This window comes from Doryrhamphus excisus, chromosome 22, assembly GCF_030265055.1.
Source record: "Doryrhamphus excisus isolate RoL2022-K1 chromosome 22, RoL_Dexc_1.0, whole genome shotgun sequence".
Taxonomy (NCBI): domain Eukaryota; kingdom Metazoa; phylum Chordata; class Actinopteri; order Syngnathiformes; family Syngnathidae; genus Doryrhamphus; species Doryrhamphus excisus.
In genome coordinates, this window is record NC_080487.1 from 1,193,282 (window position 1) to 1,210,662 (window position 17,381).

Consider the following 17,381-nt stretch of genomic DNA (forward strand, 5'->3'; position numbering starts at 1 on the left):
TATGTCACATTTACATGCTTTTAACAAAAAGTTGCGTGAAATGTTTGCAAAACATATTTTTATTTTCAATCCCTTTGATATTAATCTAGTAAACATTAACCGTGCGATCAATACATATAGTACCATTGTAAACCTGCGCCCGGGAAAAAAACTTTATTGGCGTTTTGTCTAATAAATACAACCCTCTTTCTTTTAAATTGTTTTGAATGTACACACCCACAAGTTAGTATTCTAAATATTGTTTCAATTGAAAGTGTGGCAAAATTGACTCGTAAATACTGTATGATAATTTGAATAGGACATGGTAGTTTGGGAAGTCATTCAACAAGTTCGACATAATTGGCTGGGTAAAAACCTTCCTTTCCTCCACTGAGGACCCCCCGGCACCATCCCTGGTCATCTTCCTCCTCCACCTTCAGGAACTCCTCACCTGCATCACAATCAGTATCACTTAGATAGAACACATGGAGGGATGGACTTAGTATGCCTACAATCCTTGTTTGCTTTCACCATGAAGGAGGTTTAAAAAGGGGCTTCGCTACGTTCTAAAATAAAGTAGAGTATGTGTTACGCCAGTCAAAGTGTCACCTGCTTTAAAAGAGAGCTCATCACCCTCCTCCCCAACGTAGTCGTACAGGGCTCGCACCTTGACGCCTCCGATCATCACTCTGGAACAAAGATACAAGCGTTAGTAAACACTGCAATATTATTTTTTGATGGATTTGTGAAATTAGTCCACTTACGGACGACCCTCTTTGCCTTTTTGCTCTCTCTTTTTTCTTTTCAGCTTTTTCACAGGTGGAACCCACTCCTGTGGAAAGACACTTCTGTTCAGAAGACTCAATGCAAGGATATACGTATACATGGATGTATCAAATACAGGTACAATTAACAATGTTCTTCTTTATTATATTATAAGTTCTATCTTTAATTCAGTGGAAGAAACTCTGTCTGGATGTTCTGAACTCCTATTTCCATGCCAGTGCTGCACAGAATAATGCTGCCGGCGTAGAATGTAGTCTCTAGGTTCTTTGGAAAGCCAAATATTTGAGACTGAATAAACAGCGCCTCCTCTGGTTGCAACAAGTAGTGCACTCCATTTCACCTCAACTGCTTTAAAGGGGAAGTGCACTTTTTGGGGAATTTTGCCCATCATTCACAATCCTTGTGTGAAACATGAATACATATTTCTTTCCCTCCCTATTTAACTACATCTTCCATTCTTTATTAATTGTTCCTTCTTGCTTATAGACAGGCTATGTATAATACATATGGTTTCGTGCCTATATTATACATATATACATATATGTCAAATAGTATAAGCCTCTTTTTTGGTATCATTTTTTGAGCACTGTACCTCAATCTTTGGCCAGTTGGTGAGCATGCCAGGGCCGTGGTTGTTCCTCCACCATTTCAGGTCCTCCATCTCATTGATGGACATGAGCGTCTGGTGGAGTTCATTGTAGACCGCCTTCATGCTGACACAGACGCACGCGTTTGGCAAAAACTAAAGAAATATCAAAGCATAAAATATCCCGGTTTTCTCACTCTTCGTTGTTGGTGATGTCAAGATGTCGGTGGATGGAGAGGAAGGCCTGCTTCAAGAAGCTGATGCGTTTCCTCTCTTCCTCTTGCGACTGCTCAAAAATGGCCTCCATCTCTTCCATGTAGCGCGGCGTGTAGCTTGTGACGTCCTCCAGGGTTTTCTCGTAGCGCTCGCGGGCCTGCGGACCAACACAAGAAGTTCTCATAAAGAAGAGTGGTACCTCAGTTCCAAAAGGTTTGCTGAAAACTGGGCCAATTTTCCCAATTGGAATAATAAAAAATATTGTTGGGAAACCATGGTAAAACCATGGAGGTTTTTGGGGGTGTTAATAATTAACTATTAATATTATTAGTTAATAGCGGTCTAACATAACAGTTGATTGTGAACACATATTTCTTTCCCTTTTCTGTGCATTATAACAGGAGAAAACGAGTTACTACGAGCTAGCTTACAATGCTGTCATTGGGAAACACCTCTAAAAAAAAACCTGTACCAACGTTGCATGGTTTGATATACATACATGCTGTGATCATGCATTAACACGTACACTGATGATAACAAGTCATAGTTGCAGTATCTTTGCAGTATTTTGATGATTTAAAACACTACCCAAACGTCTTTCCTCGGCGCATTGATACACATACTTATGCTAGTTCCGGCAGCAACAACACTTAGGATATCCGATCTCCTTGGGATGGCTGTATCTTCCAGCACGAGACGGTAAAAAAAATGCTGACGACAAACCAGCATCTTGTTGAGTCTTTGTACCGAAACTGAGAGCTAGGTATCAGGGTTAGCGACACGTTATGTTAGTCCGCCAGATAAAAATATTTTTTCATGTTAGCTGCTACAATAATAATATGGATGTAGCTTGGTTAACATGCAAGTTTTTGGTAGTTTTTAACATCATGTGCGTTGCAAGCTAGCTATATTAACTCGTTTTCTCGCGCTAGAATGCACATAAAAGGGAAATAAATATGTGTTCATGTTTCACATAAGGATTGGGAATGATGGGCAAACTAACAAAAAAGCCGTTCCCTTTAACAATGTAACAACAGCAGCAACAACACTTAGGATATCCGATCTCCTTGGGATGGCTGTATCTTCCAGCACGAGACGGTAAAAAAAATGCTGACGACAAACCAGCATCTTGTTGAGTCTTTGTACCGAAACTGAGAGCTAGGTATCAGGGTTAGCGACACGTTATGTTAGTCCGCCAGATAAAAATATTTTTTCATGTTAGCTGCTACAATAATAATATGGATGTAGCTTGGTTAACATGCAAGTTTTCGGTAGTTTTTCCCATCACGTCCGTTACATAAACTTGTTTTCTCGCTCTAGAATGCGCATAAAAGGGAAATAAATATGTGTTCATGTTTCACATAAGGATTGGGAATGATGGGCAAATTGAAAAAAAAGCTGTTTACATTTAACAATGTAAAATGGGTGACACATTATGTAACAAATGTAAAACAAAAATGCCATTCAATTTCACAGATGTGTGTACTTAATATTGTGGCTTATGCGAGGTTGCTGCTTGCAGTCTGGGCTGCATAAACACAGATACATCTCCATATAAGGGCAGTGCTTGGAGGAAAGGATTCAAGGTTAATGGACATTGTTTAGATAAGATTGGAGCGCAAGCGCAACAAATCAAGCTTAATTCCACTTAAACTTGTGATTTTTTTGTTTTTGTTTTTAATCACCTTCTCTTTGGCTTCTGTGGCGATCTCTCTAGCCTCCGTCACTTTCTGCTTTTTTTCTGGACTCAAATCAGGGTTGTCGCTTGCTTGTTTCTCCTTGTCCACGGCGCCCAGCTCCTTTTGACATGACTTGTGGTACATGAGCCGGGCCTTCTCCAGCTGTTTGACACAAATGAAACAAAGTAAGTCGGCTGAAGTTGCACCGGTCAAGGGAACCGGAAATGGGAGCGGTTGCCGTCACAGGCCAAATCATTCTGGAAATGTTGTTGTAATCTTTTTGGCAAATGAAATGTGACATTGCCGAATGATTCAAAGGTATATTATAAGCTACTTTTTGCTGCAGTCGTTGGCTTTTTTCCCCCCAAAATGTGGCAAATGACTCAACTGCTACAAAGAGAAATGAAGTTCCCATGTAAACAAGCCATTGAGGATGATTTAAATCATAATGGAAACACAAGGTCATGGGCAACTTTGTGTGGCAGACACATCTGGTTTGTATTGCTAATTGTTAGCATATGTCAAAAATCTATTGTACTTTCTACCATGATGGCTTCTCATGGTTAGTGTCTCATTTGTGAAGACTGAAAAAAAAAAAAGACACCATAATTAGTCGGAACAACATGTGCTGTTGGTTGCAGGTCCAATTCTGACAAGTGCTTATGGGTACTCCTTTTACACACACTTGAATCCCATGAATCTCACTAGAGCCCCCTCCTGGCAAGAGCAAAGAAGTGACGCATTTATCTCTTAAGATTAAGAGTTGACGACAGACGATAACCAGCACACAGAAGCTTTCTAGTTCTTCCAGAATCTGCACCTATTCAGCTGTGTTTCTTTGGATTTTGTGCTTCCCATAAAAATGGTCTATTTTCATTTATTCCACCCAGAAGTCCAGACTTCCCTCTCCCAAGCTTCTACTTCCTGTTCAGAGGCATTGTCTCTTGGGTCTTCCCCAAGGCCTCCTACCACTCAGATATGCCCTGAACACCTCCTCGGGGAGGCGGCAGGTAGTCATGAATGCCGGTGCAGAGGAGCAGCAGTTCTACTCGGAGTTTCTCCTGAATGACAGAACTTCTCATGCTATCTCTAAGGGACAGCCTAGCCCCCTTTCGGAAAAACATTTTGGAATCGAATGTGAATCGACTGGTAAATTGAGACACAACGGACAGCACCACAGTCCGCATCACCGCACCAATCCGCCTGTCAAACTCCGTTTTCCATCCTTCCCTTACTTGTGAACAAAACCCTGAGGTACTCATCCCTGTCTCAGAGATGGTTTTTCCACCTTTTCCTGGTCAAGAACCACAAACTCAGACTTGGAGGTGCTAATTCTCACCCCCGCTGCTTCACACTAGACTACGAACTGATCCAGTGAGAGTTAAAGATCAGGGCCCAGTGAAGCCAGAAGAACAACAGCAGAGAGTCCAGATTAAATCCCCTAAACGGCAAAAAAATGTGTCCATAAAAGTAATGTACAGAATCGGTGACAAAGGGCAACCATACAGTATACTGACATTTCAGACCCTGATCCAGAATTCTGGGGTTCAGACCAAAGCCTAGAAACTCACGCATACATTCAACATGGCAGCTTATGAACCTTAGTCAGCTTTTGTTTCCAGGGTTTCTGCGTTCGTGAAAAATTCGTCTTGTTGTTGTGGCTCTCTCGGAACCCACAGAAGAGTTTTTTGGGAAAGGACTCTCTCTGCCAGGTCTTCACCCGTTCACCTTCGTCTCTAGTGAGAGATTGCGAGATGGATGAGTGGAGGGCGGCCAGCCGCTCGGTGGAGGTGAAGAAGCTCTGCCAGGCCGTCATGAGGGAGCCGTAAAGCCGTCCTGGAGGGAATATGACAAGACGCAGCGCTGAGACATGACGGGAGACTCGGAGGTGAGTCATGGAAACAATAAGGAAGTAATGACATCCATCTTTTCCACACTTAAACCAGAACACATTGACTCACTTTCGGTTCAAAGTCTTGTGTCTCACTCACGTGAATCCACCATGGACTTCCACTTGTTGCTCCACTGGCTGAGCTGCTGAGCGTACTGCTTTTCCACCTTGGCCCTCTCCGTGAAGCACGCCATGATGTCGTTGCATACCTGGTAGGACTGCTGGGTTCTGTGCACCGTACCCGCATAATTCCCAGGCTGGAAGATGGTGAACAGGCACAGGAATCAAGACTTGTATTCTTGCCAACAAATCTTTGGCTCGGGTTTTAGCATTTTTCAGACTAAATCTAAAACTCACCATCCAGAAGCTTTGTTTGGTGGTGTCCTCTGGTGGGTCTTTGGGGAGGCTCGCCATGATGGTGTCTGTGTCACATAAGGCGAGGTAAATATTGCTGTTGTGCAGGAATGGCTGCTGCAAGGCGGTTTAACAAGCGTAACAATCAAAGGAAATGTTTTTTTGTTTTTTTAAATTGGCAGACAGAGGAGGTGATTATCACGCAACAGGTTAGACGTCTTCACTTAGTATCTAATGAACAGATCTCTTCTTGTCTGGGGTTGCTAATTCACAAAATGGACAAGGTTACACTGGAAAAAAAATATGGAGAATCACCTGCAAACATAGCTGGATATCACCATGCAGGAAGTGGCAAAGAGTGGTAAGTTTATTTTAAACTCAGGAACGGGTTTCAAAAGGATTTGGGCAGAAAGACAATGTAAGTAATGTACCACTTCCACACAAAACTGGAGGAGAACTTTTTTTTACTCTGTTAGTTAACTCCATGCTGTGTGATGGTAACCTAATTTGATGTCATGTCAAGTAAATATAACTTTATTTCAACATTTTCTTGACTAATAAAGGGTCACAATCAAGCACAAAATAGTGATAATCTAATTAATTAAATCAAATTAATTAATTATTTTTAAAAACCGCAATGCAGTGTGGGAGCAATACTCAGACCGCAATGTAGACTCTGACTTAGTGGGAAAAGAAATTAGCGATAAACTGTCTCAATACTTTATACAATACAGGAAAATTACCTTTAATATTCTTCAACTTTTGTTTATTGAACAAGCAAAATTTTTTGGGTCGAATTCCTTACCTGAAGCGAAGTGCTAGTAGTCGCACCTTATACGCTCATCTATATCAAGGCCGGGACCAGGAGGTGAGGGCCATCACACATGGGTGGGGCGGGGCCGCATGGGGGTTATTGCCTATACATACTCTCTGATGGACCCTAGTGATTCCGTTGTCATGGGTCAATTAAAAAACCCCCAAAAAAAAACAGCTGCAGACCGCAAACTGCCCCTGTGCCACACTTTGGACACCCCCTGTGCTGTTGTTATTTATACTATATAGCGCTCAGATACACGTATGAGTAAAGCCAGTGGCAGACTGGAATTCACGGGGTGGGGGTGTGCGCTTTCTGTACCAGCAGGAATAGAACAGCTGCTCCCGCATTCTTCCCGATGCCGTTCCCAAAAATAAACGTCAGTGAAAGGTCATCTTTCCCTTTGCTCTGATTAATAACGGTGAAAAATAGCAAACCGTGGGGGGATTCAGAGGGAATGTTTTTGCGTGTGAAGATGTCCCATGCAAGAAGATGTCCGCCTTGTTGAACAGATTGTAACGTGAGTCACGTCAAGTGACTAAATAGGCCTGATGACAATACAGACCATAGCTGCTCCTTGCTCGGGTACTTTTGGGCATCTTCACTTGTGTCCATGTTGATCCTTCAAGCCCAAAGCTAGGATTGCGAGGCGGTGGCACACTAACTTCAAGCACGAAGGCAACAAAGTGTCAGCAGTCATGGCCACTTACTCACTTATGTTCTGTGTGATTACTCAAGTGACCACCACTTTTTAGTGGATGCCACCCCTTCCCTGCGGACCCCATTTTTCCTCACAGTCACACACATGATGAGTTTCAGTAAAAACAAGTCAAAGAGATCTTACCTTGATCTTGATCTTCTCTCTTCTGTCACTTTAACTCCATGGCTTGCATCCCTTTCAACTCCTCCTGGGCTATCACTTTGCACTGCCTAGAGGAGACCCCCCCCCCCCCACCACCACCACCCGCCCCCGTCACCTCTCACCAACCCACTCGCCCCTCCTTCTGTCACTCTCTATATGGTGCTAATGGGATGCATGAGCGTCATTTGGACAGACGTGCTCGCACAATTATGTCAAAGTCATGGAAGCTTATTAGAGAGTGGGTGTCACCCGTGCTCCCCACCCTGATGATGTGACCCTTTGTCGTCATTCCTTGAAAGAGAGCATGTCACACAGATATGTACTTCTCATGTTGTCACTGGGGCGGCACGGCTAGGAGGCCAGGGTTCAATTCCACCCTCGGCCATCTCTGTGTGGAGTTTGCATGGAGTTTGCCCGTGCATGCGTGGGTTTTCTCCGGGTACTCCGGTTTCCTCCCACATTCCAAAAAAACATGCTAGGTTAATTAGCCACTCCAAATTGTCCATAGGTATGAATGTGAGTGTGAATGGTTGTTTGTCTATATGTGCCCTGTGATTGGCTGGCCACCAGTCCAGGGTGTACCCCGCCTCTCGCCCAAATACAGCTGGGATAGGCTCCATCACCACTCGTGAGGAAAAAGCGGTAGAAAATGAATTAATGAATGTTGTCACAATTCACTTTTTTAAAATTATATTGTTATTATCACACCAACAATTGTTGTGCATTGAATATACATTCAATATTTCAACCTTTTCTCTTTCCAATCCTTCATAGTGTTCAATTTTATTTATAGGATATTCTCTGGGGGGGCAAAAAACTCAAGCTGGAGACCACAAATGCCCCCCTGAATGCATGTTGGACACCCCTGTGAATATGATTTTCATTTCATTAATTCATTAATCCCAGCTGTCTTCGGGCGAGAGGCGGGGTCCACCCTGGACTGGTGGCCAGCCAATCACAGGGCACATATAGACAAACAACCATTCACACTCACATTCATACCTATGGACAATTTGGAGTGGCTAATTAACCTAGCATGTTTTTTTGGAATGTGGGAGGAAACCGGAGTACCCAGAGAAACATGCTAACTCCACACAAAGATGGAACTGCGCGCTAACCACTCGACCGCCGCGCAGATATGATTTTATTATTAGATAATATTTATACTACAGTTGAACCTCAGTTAAGAGTATTATTCAGTTCATTGACACCAAAAGTTTACATACATTTTCCGGTTAGCGTACAAAGCTAACAAACAAGCTGGCTTGCTAACGCGCAGTAGCCCGTCTATGTTGTCATTAGCTCTGAACTAAAAAAAAAAAAAAAAAGTAAAAAAACAATATGATATAATAAACTCAAACCAGCCAAGTAAACAAGAGCTAACTCATCGCTACAGTGAGCGTTTGCTAAGTGAGCTAAGCGGCGATGAAACAATCAAGCTAGCTAACTTTTCTTTAGCTTAGTTGTAATATAGTAAACTACAAAAAAAGATTAGTCACCTGTGAGTTTTGTTGAATAAATGCTGACTTTTGATGTAATATAGCTCACAGGAGGCTCCTTAATGTGGCTGGTCAACTCTTTGTAAAGAAATTAGGGAATTTAAATAACAAAGAAACAATGTCGTACCATAAGTGTTCGACTGACCACTGTGCTAGCAAAAATAAACAAACAAAACATCAAAAAAATACATAAATAAAACCTTCTCATTCATCTTCTTCCTTTACAAAATTACCTCATGGGTGTCTTTGTGCTTTTTCTGCTTTGCTTTGAATGAAACCATTTTATGTAATCCCTCCTGGTGACTAAGCTCCATTCTTTCGTCTGATTGGCTCGTCCTGGTGACTAAGCTCCATTCTTTCGTCTGATTGGCTCGTCCTGGTGACTAAGCTCCATTCTTTTGTCTGATTGGCTCGTCCTCGTCTTGGATGCTGCCAAACCACACACCTTTAAATATCATCATTATTCCATGCAGCATTAACACTACAAAGAATCATTCAACACAGTAGTACCGCTATCATTATTTTATTTCATATGTACTCTATTTTATTTCAAATGTAACTTTATAGCCATATATACTTTTTTTTTTAAACTCAGCATACTTACACTCATACTGCATGTGGTCATATTCATTATACATTTCACTAGAGCTAAAATACTTCATATACTGTAAATCATACGTATGTAGTATTTTCTACAGTCCCGTCATCACACAAAATAGCACTGAGGTGACTCAGCGGGAGGACAATACATGAGTCATGTTTAGTTGCTCACATGGCGAGAATATGCATTAAAACCTAACGCGTATGCTTCACTAAAGTCATCACAGGGCGAGCAGTATAGAAAGCATCGACACAAATCACACCCCCCGGCAAAATAATGAACCAAACAAAAGAGTTTGGAAGACAAGAGATTTTTAAAACACTAAAGTCCCGGCCGCGCTATTATGTATGGATGTGTTTCTCGCAAGTGAATTGGTCAGTTTATCAGTTTATGTGGAACAGGCAAGCAGGATTGTCAACAAGTAGCAGCAAAGAAACAAAAAAAAAAAACAAAAAAACAAACCGAAAAGACATTTTAAAGAGACACACAGGAGGTGAAGCAGTAAAAAAGCCCTTTTGTGATCACGGCACCTACAGTAACAATATGGCGTCCGTCCCTCCGTCCGCTTGTGCTATGGCACCAGTAATGTAGAAAAGAAAGTGAGTTGTAGTCTGCAATGGACATAAAAAAACATTTTTGTTCCTCTCCAATGCATACTTTTTTTTTTATCAGAATAATAAGTCATAATCATGTAATATAATATCATAAATATGTTAAAAAAATGAAGTATTAGGGCCACACTGAAAAGTAGAAAATGAGAAAAAGTGCTAATAAATCAAAGTATGAACTGAAAAAGTCCAAAGGGCATAGTGTATTATGTGATACAACAAAGATAAATTATTATTATGTGAAAAAGTCATAACCTTACATGAGAAAAAGTTTTTTCCCTGCCACACGTGAAAAGATTTGCTTAGTTTTGGTTTAGTTTTTTTGCTCGGGAACCTTTTACAAAAAGTCAAAATACCGTATTATGTAATGATACTGTAAATATATCAGAATAATTATGCGATATTGGTTGAAATCGATATTAGATATTTTTTCCCAATCATGAAAAGAGATATAAAATCCTGTGTATACCATAGGTGATATTTCATGTCCTGTATAGGCTGATATCGATATCGGGAATTGAGCATTGGACAACACCGGCATATCGGTTCCCTGCAAAAAAGCCAATATTGGGCATCAAAGGAAAAGTTAAAATTGAATGAAAAAAGCGAAAACAATAAAAAATATGCCCCAAAAAAATATTATTTGGGAAAAAGTCCAAAAGAAAAAAAGTGCTATTTTATATTCTGAGAAAAGTCTAAATATTTTCAAATTCTGCAAATTCTGTGAAAAATTTAAATATTTCAACTAAAAAGCCAATATATGATTGAAACTAAACACTAATATTATACTGAAACAATAAAAAAAAAACGAATACCATGAGGAGAATGTCTCAATATTATGATAAGAAAGTCAAAGTACTATGATTAAAAAGTCATTTTCCAAGTAAAGCGTGAAATATTCTAAATATTATGACAAAAAATGTGCAATATTCCAAAAATAAAAGAAAAATGTTATATTAAAAAATATATTACCTCATGTGTCCTGCATGTTCTCTAGCATTGGTGGCTTGGAATTTTGATAATCACTCGTTAAAAGTCCAACTTTACTGTTTTTTTGTGAAAAGAAAAAATAAATTGTGGTTAGGTGCGACTAAAGTGGTTATGACATTATGATTAATAATTTGACAATTTTTTCTTTTCAGTGCAGCCCTAATACTCATTTGTAATAAACAAACTTCCGCAACCATATTGCGTAACACCGGCTTGAATGAAAATAGTTTGAAATGATTTTGCTCTTAGTACAAAGCTAATAATACAGTAGTGAATCCTGTTAAACACGTAAGCTATATTTAGTGCTCGCAAGTAACATACATAGAAAACTTATCATTCTGGGGGGGGGGGGGGGGGGGGGGGGGGTATGGCAATTAGATAACAACAAAATACTACTTTTTCTTGTCACTTACTTTGCCGCCTAGAAAGAAACCCTCCGGCTGACTTTGGCCAGACTTCAAGTGATGACAAGATGGGGGTCCTTTGGAGTGGTGTTTACCCTTTGAGTATCTTTATAATGTGTGGCAATCCATCTGAGAACAGCGTGTTAAACAACCGCCTGTCTACAAAACGTTTTGCATTATATAGTGATATACTTCATTTCAAAAAGTCTTTGCAGTGAATGTGCAAATAAATCCGATATCGGCATCTTTTCTTCCGTTAATGTTCCTTTTGTCATGTGTCTTTCAATCACTCTCAATCTGTGCCTCTGGGCAAAGTAGGGATATGCAGAGGGTAGGAGGGGGGGGCAATAAGAAACAAAGAGAAGGAGAAAGAAAAAGAACTAAATAAACTTTCCCTTTTGACCCTGCTGCCGCTTTTAAAGTCCTCCCTCACCTGTCAGTGAGTTTCTTCAGCGCCCTCTCAATGTTCATTCGATGCCCCACGCGAGTGACCCCCAAGTCCAAGAAGTCATCCTTGGTAAGCGAAGGCAAATGGGATCCGTCTATTTCGTTATCGATGAACCGCTCTCTGTGTTCGCCCAGGTTTAGGTAAGCCAGCCAGTCGGCCACGTCGTACTTGGTCCAGTAGGGCAGTGGCTTGAGAGCAAAGGGTTTGGCGGGGGGAGGGGGTGTAAACTGGGGGAAGTTGAGGCAGGACGGGCTGGGGGGTAAGTGCAAAGGGGAGGAGGCTCCAGAGAGATAGTGGGTCGGGGAGAGCGAGCGGGTGGTGAGTAGCGGGTTGGCGCTTGGCACACCAGACGGGGAGAAGAGTGGCGGCGTTGAGGCTGAGTACGCGTCTCCCAGGGGAAGGCCACCAGGGGACACGGGGCCCGGGAATTCAAAGGGGTTGTTGTAGACCGGTGTGCTGGGAAGGATGGGCAGGGACGAGGGTCTGGGAGGGGTGGGGCTGGGCTGTTCGGTATTATAGATGAGCGGGCTGGGGGCACGGCGTCTGGAAACCGATGATCGCATCTCCTTGGTGGGGCTGAACTGGAAATCGAAAGTCTGTCGCCGCATCTTGGACCGATGCTTGGGCGACGTCGGGTAAGGACAGTAGGTGGGCGAATGAGGAGGGTGAGAGTGGACCGGCGAGGACGGCATTTGAGGGGAGGGAGAACGGGTCCAGTTGCGCTGTACCGGGACTTGGGGGGAAGGGGATACAGAGGGGGCGGTGGGTAGATTGGGTGGGAGCCCAATGTGACGATGCTGGGGGGAGGTGGTGGGTAACGGTGAGGTGGAGCGCCCGGTAGGGGGGCTGTGAAATGCATCTGTGAAATCTGCAGAATACCTGAAAGACAAAAAAAATTGCATTGGAAAAACAACAAATTTCTGTGTGGGTTATTGTGTGTAGCTGCTCTATAGGAGTCCACAACTCAATATAAAGGGTTGGAAAGCGAGCACAATATCGTTCATATTGTATTTATTGTTTTTTTCGTTGGGTTTTGGTCCATATTATACCAAAAATATGACATCATACAAAGAGCAACTAACCTGTGCATGGTGGGCGACTTGGGGGCGTGGCTCCAGTCGTCCATACTCCTCATGCTACTCATGTGTTGAAGCTTGGAGCTCAGCTCGTTGATGATGCTGGCCTTTACACCTGACATAGGCGAGTGAAGTCTGCGTCCATCCAAAGCCATAGCAGTTCTCGGGAGCTGCTCGTGATCCCCGACGTCCCCCCAATTTGTCGACCGGGGCTCGATGGGTCTGTCTAAGCAGGCGGCCAGGGTGGCGCTGAAGTTGTCGTCCATTTTGGGTCTACTCTGCGTATGTCTCCTGTCATCGGGTAGCGCTCCATCGAATCTGATGTTGTCTGAGATGTTTTGTCGATGCAGTTGTAAAGGAGCGGGGTTGGTGCTGTTTTGTCGGCGTAGTGCGACAGGAAGTGCTCTCCCCCCTCCGTCCTTGTAATGACTCATCTTTGCCGATTTGGTGTTCTGTACTTCAAATGTTTGCCCACCTGAATAAGCCGTGGAAGGATCCTGAGGCGCGTCCCTTTTCTCCCCGTCACCTAAAGTCCTGTCTCCTCTCAGCCCCGTCAATCCAAGCATCTCGATATGATGGTCGCTGCTGCTGTGACTGTCCAGCTCCTCAATCCCAGAATCCACCACGGCGTCCTGCCATTCTCCACTTTTGGGTACACTGACTGGGTAGTGGATGTGGTTGGCCGCTTTGCCCCCTGAGCTGTAGCCACATTTGGGCTCACCCACAATCATGCTGTAGTCCGACGCTGTGGAGGTTGCGGTGGTTGCGGCGGCGGCGGCGGCTGTCATGGTAGTGGTGGCATACGTCATGGTAGTGGTGAGGGCGGCGGCGCCTCTGTCGTGGGCTGTGGCGTGACTCCCCCCCAGTGGGTCACTGGAGCCACTGTGATATGCGTGCGAATGGGACATGGGTTGGGGTCTGTGCAGCGACGCGGCGACAGCGGAGGCGCTCGCGGAGGCGCTCGCGGAGGAGGAGGGGTATTTCTGTGGCGATGGCAAAGACGGCGAGAGAGCAGACTGTGTCAAGTTAGCCACTTCGCTGTCGTAGGAGGTAAGGCTGGAGGTGGCAGAGTCGCCGCCCTGCGAGGAGGATTGGGGAACGCTCGGCGGTTTAGGAGACGGAAGCGGAGGTGGTGGTGGAGCAGATCGATGACTGGCGTGTTGGTACTGCTGGTGGTGGTAGTCCTTCAAGGTCTCGTTCTTACCATTAGCGAACTGTAAAGGGGGCGGCAAGGGATCTGCAAAGACAAACTCCTCATCCACGTCTATGGAGGGAGCTGGTGGAGGTAGAACCATCATTCCCAAGTGTGCGGCGTCCTCTGTCGGGGCCTGTGCCGGTGCTGTGGGGACGGTGTACTGAGGGATGTAGCCGGTGTTAGGACTGCTTTCCATCTGCAGAAAGGAAGGCCTGCGAGGGGCAGGCTGAGTTGGATGTGGAGGAGGCTGTCCTTTGCTATCATGGACCTCCTTTTCTCTCTCTCTGGGGCTTTGAGGGTAATACTGGCTGGAATATTGGCTGTTTTTATCCTCGGAGAATCGAACTCTAAGACCCTCCCTGGACCCTCCATCCTTGTCTTTCTCCATCTTCTCCCCTCCTCCTCCCATGCGTAAGATCCGAGGTGACTGCGGCCGACTTAGCGATGCGGGTGAGGTGTTGGTAGTGGGGGAGCTCAAGTGAAGGGAGACGGGTGACGTGTAGGTGGATTGTGTGGGGGTTGCAAAAAGAGAGGGTGTCGGGGTCTGAGTGGGGGTGGTGAACGCTCCGACTGTGGAAAGCTGTCGACCAAAGTGTCGCTCCTCTCGTCGAGTCCTGCGGTCGTCTTTGAGGGCTCGCTCCCTGGCGGCGAGTGCAAGTCCCAGCGGAGACGAGGGATCCAGAACCTTCCCAGTGAGCGGGTGAATGAAAGTGGTAGCAGGCTGGGAGCCGTACATTGATGGAGCGGATTTGGGTTGGCCGTCTTGACTGAGGACAGGTGAGGAATATTCCGGAAGGCCAAAGGCCGGGGGCATGCTGCTGGAATAGTGGACGTAGTTGTCGCCAGAAAACATTCCCTCGTCTATAGACTTGGATGGCCTGAGTCGAGGAGCTGGTACCTCCATTTGGGAGCTCTGGAGTGGTTGAATCCTTGCACTTAGCGCTTCTCCTCCCTCCACCGCGCCCCCACCCGCCTCGCCTTGGATGTCCTCCTCTGATGAGAGGAAGAAAGAAGCACTTTTTCTTCTCATGTCACGGAAACGTTCCCTTTCCCGGCGTGCCCCTCCGCTTCCAAATGTTGAACCGAAGGACGACGTGTAGTCCACGTTCTCCAGGTTTTGCCTCATCGAAACCGGAGCAGCCGATTGAGGCAAGGACGTGGACGTCAGGGGCTGAGGCGGCGTCGAAGTGAGCGGCGACGGTAAAGTGGAGTTTGGGCTTTCTGGAGTCGGTTCAGCATCTGTGTGTTCCTCTGCGTCCTGCGGGGCCTCGGCCTCCATGCTGCTTCCCTGGCTGCTTCGGCCGCTGCTGCTGGTGGAGGGAGCTTTGATGATGATGGTCGGGATGGGGATGGAGGTCTTCTCTTTGGCTGCGCCGCCTTTCCCCCGATGTTGTCGCAGTCCATCCTCGACTTTAGACTGCTTGGTCAGAGCTCCCCGTCCTCCTCTGCGGGCTGCCCCCCTGCCGGTTCCTCCACCTTGATCCCGAGACGCCATATGTGGATGATGTTGCTGGGCTTGCTGAGCCTTAGGTTTAGCGCTCGTTGGCGGCGTAGCGCTACTGTAGCCTCTTCTTAAACCTCCCATCTTGCCACCGCCTCGCCTGGGTGCCTCTTGTCCGTCGGATTGTCTGCGGAGTGTGGAGACCATAACCTGCTGGTTCATGCCACTTCCCCTTTCCCATTGATTAGGCTGAGCTGGTTGGGAGTGGAGCTGGAAGTGGGCCTGTGATACGGGAGGTATGGGCATGGCAGGGCCCCTGCCGGGGTAAGGCCCGGCAGATAAAGGTGGCTCCGGCGCTGATGTGTTTGGGGGTGGAGGGATTTCTTCTGGTCCAGGCACCGACAAGCTACGAGCTAACTTCATCGCAGGTGGGTGAAGGTATTGCCTCTCCTCTTCGGTTATACCTGAGCACAAAAAAAAAAAAAAACAGTTACAAATTAGGACTAACTGAGCTGAAAAAAACGTGCTTTTGACTCTCGGTCTTACCAATGGATTTCTGACGCATCATGACCGCATGCTGGGTTGGTTGAAAGTGCCCTTGGTTGTAGGTAAAATCAGGTCTGGATTGCACTGCATTCACCGTGGCTTGCAGATCATATGTTGGCTTGACAAGAAAATATGAATAAAATAGAAAATTAAATATGCTCCAATCAGGCACCAATCAATATTGGCCGACTTCTGTAAAAAAATGACCAAAATTAGCAAATCCTATAACGCCTGTTGTATCAGGTAGGACGCATTTTGATACATTGTGTACATTGGCTGGCTATGGCGGTTCTCCCGGCTGCTTAGATCACGTATCCGACATTAATGCACCTCGCCCGGTCACGCCGGGTAGTTTGTCCTGGCCAACACTCCAGTTCTCCCGGTCATGATAGCTAGCCATAAGTGCTGTAGGACGCCAGTACGCTCGTTTTGCAATCAAAGTGAGTCTCGTACGTACATATATTGTGAGCGATGCATATGGAAGCCATACATGAAGGCCGATCTGACTCATGGATAAAACCCCGATGGGAGCATCCCTACTTGAAATCATAAAAAACAATAATTTTGGGGGTACATTAAACAAGAAAAGGAACAAGCCGCCTATTTGTACACACATAAACTAAATGAATGGACACCACCTGAGTCAGACTTTTGTGGGTGGTCCATTGTCAATCATTTTTAGTAAAGTGCTGTGAGGGCAGCAAAGCACCCCCACAACAAAAAGACACAGAAAGGCCACGCTTCATTATAGATGGGAATCGTTTCTGCATTAGTCACATCCATGATTAAATCTGTGCTGCTGCCGAAAGCAGTGCAGAAGCTCTCTCTGCAGGAGTGAGAATGAAGTACACAGCTGACGCATTTAAGGAATAACAGCATGTCCAAAAAAAAAAAAGCATGAAGAATGCCAAATTATGATAACGGAACTGGCAGCATTTCTTCTGTGTTGCAAAAATACCTCATTGGAGACATTAGGAACAATACTCTTGCTGCGGTCTCTCTTGCCTCCGTGACCTCTCTGGCCTTGGTTGTCTGACGTAATCGTGTGCTGGGCGGCAGCCAAGATTTCATCCAGTTTATCTAACAAAACAAAACAGAGCAGGCGAAGAAAAGGCAGAAAGAACAAAAAGGTGAGAAACCGAGAGTTTCAACCGTCCTCCCTCCCTCTTGATCCCCGAAGGTGTTAAAAACACTCCATGACAAAGAGTGTTTTCTTACTCAGTGCCATCTGATAGACTGTCCTCTTCTTATCAGGACCCTGCGAGGACTCGTAGTCTGGGGGTAAAAAAAAAAAGGAGAGGAAACGCTAGCATCAAACGACTTTTAATTAAGGCCTCGGGGCCTGATGGAGTCAATGATAAAGCCTGATGTTCACCTGCTTTCTTTTTCCACGGAGAGGCAGCTGA

The 17,381-nt window shown here is 45.0% G+C and overlaps 2 protein-coding genes across 3 annotated transcripts in view; both read right to left on the bottom strand.

Annotated features, from left to right (window-relative positions):
* Positions 1-41: 41 nt before the first annotated feature.
* Positions 42-7,251, bottom strand: LOC131109744 (protein kinase C and casein kinase substrate in neurons protein 3-like). 2 transcript variants are annotated; one of them, XM_058062030.1, is made up of 10 exons: positions 7,150-7,251; positions 5,495-5,559; positions 5,238-5,394; positions 4,847-5,082; positions 3,253-3,408; positions 1,549-1,724; positions 1,358-1,478; positions 744-811; positions 589-668; positions 42-430 (listed from the first exon to the last, which is right to left on the bottom strand). In XM_058062030.1, the coding sequence occupies exons 2-10, from the start codon at positions 5,549-5,551 to the stop codon at positions 318-320; spliced, it is 1,164 nt and encodes a 387-aa protein (XP_057918013.1). In that variant the 5' UTR covers positions 5,552-5,559; positions 7,150-7,251; the 3' UTR covers positions 42-317. The 2 variants fall into 2 exon arrangements, with proteins under 2 accessions (XP_057918013.1, XP_057918014.1); XM_058062031.1 differs by lacking the exon at positions 7,150-7,251 and having other exon boundaries at positions 5,495-7,138.
* A 1,899-nt stretch (positions 7,252-9,150) lies between these two features.
* The window catches only part of LOC131109524 (SH3 and multiple ankyrin repeat domains protein 1-like), a 46,153-nt gene continuing 37,922 nt past the window's right edge, over positions 9,151-17,381 (bottom strand). Inside the window, exons 24-30 of the mRNA XM_058061649.1 lie at positions 17,351-17,377; positions 17,194-17,250; positions 16,934-17,055; positions 15,976-16,093; positions 12,800-15,893; positions 11,703-12,596; positions 9,151-10,921 (exon numbers count right to left, since the gene is read on the bottom strand). Of these exons, the coding sequence (XP_057917632.1) occupies positions 10,849-10,921; positions 11,703-12,596; positions 12,800-15,893; positions 15,976-16,093; positions 16,934-17,055; positions 17,194-17,250; positions 17,351-17,377 (4,385 nt within the window). The 3' untranslated portion in view covers positions 9,151-10,848. The remainder of the gene's footprint in view (positions 10,922-11,702; positions 12,597-12,799; positions 15,894-15,975; positions 16,094-16,933; positions 17,056-17,193; positions 17,251-17,350; positions 17,378-17,381) is intronic.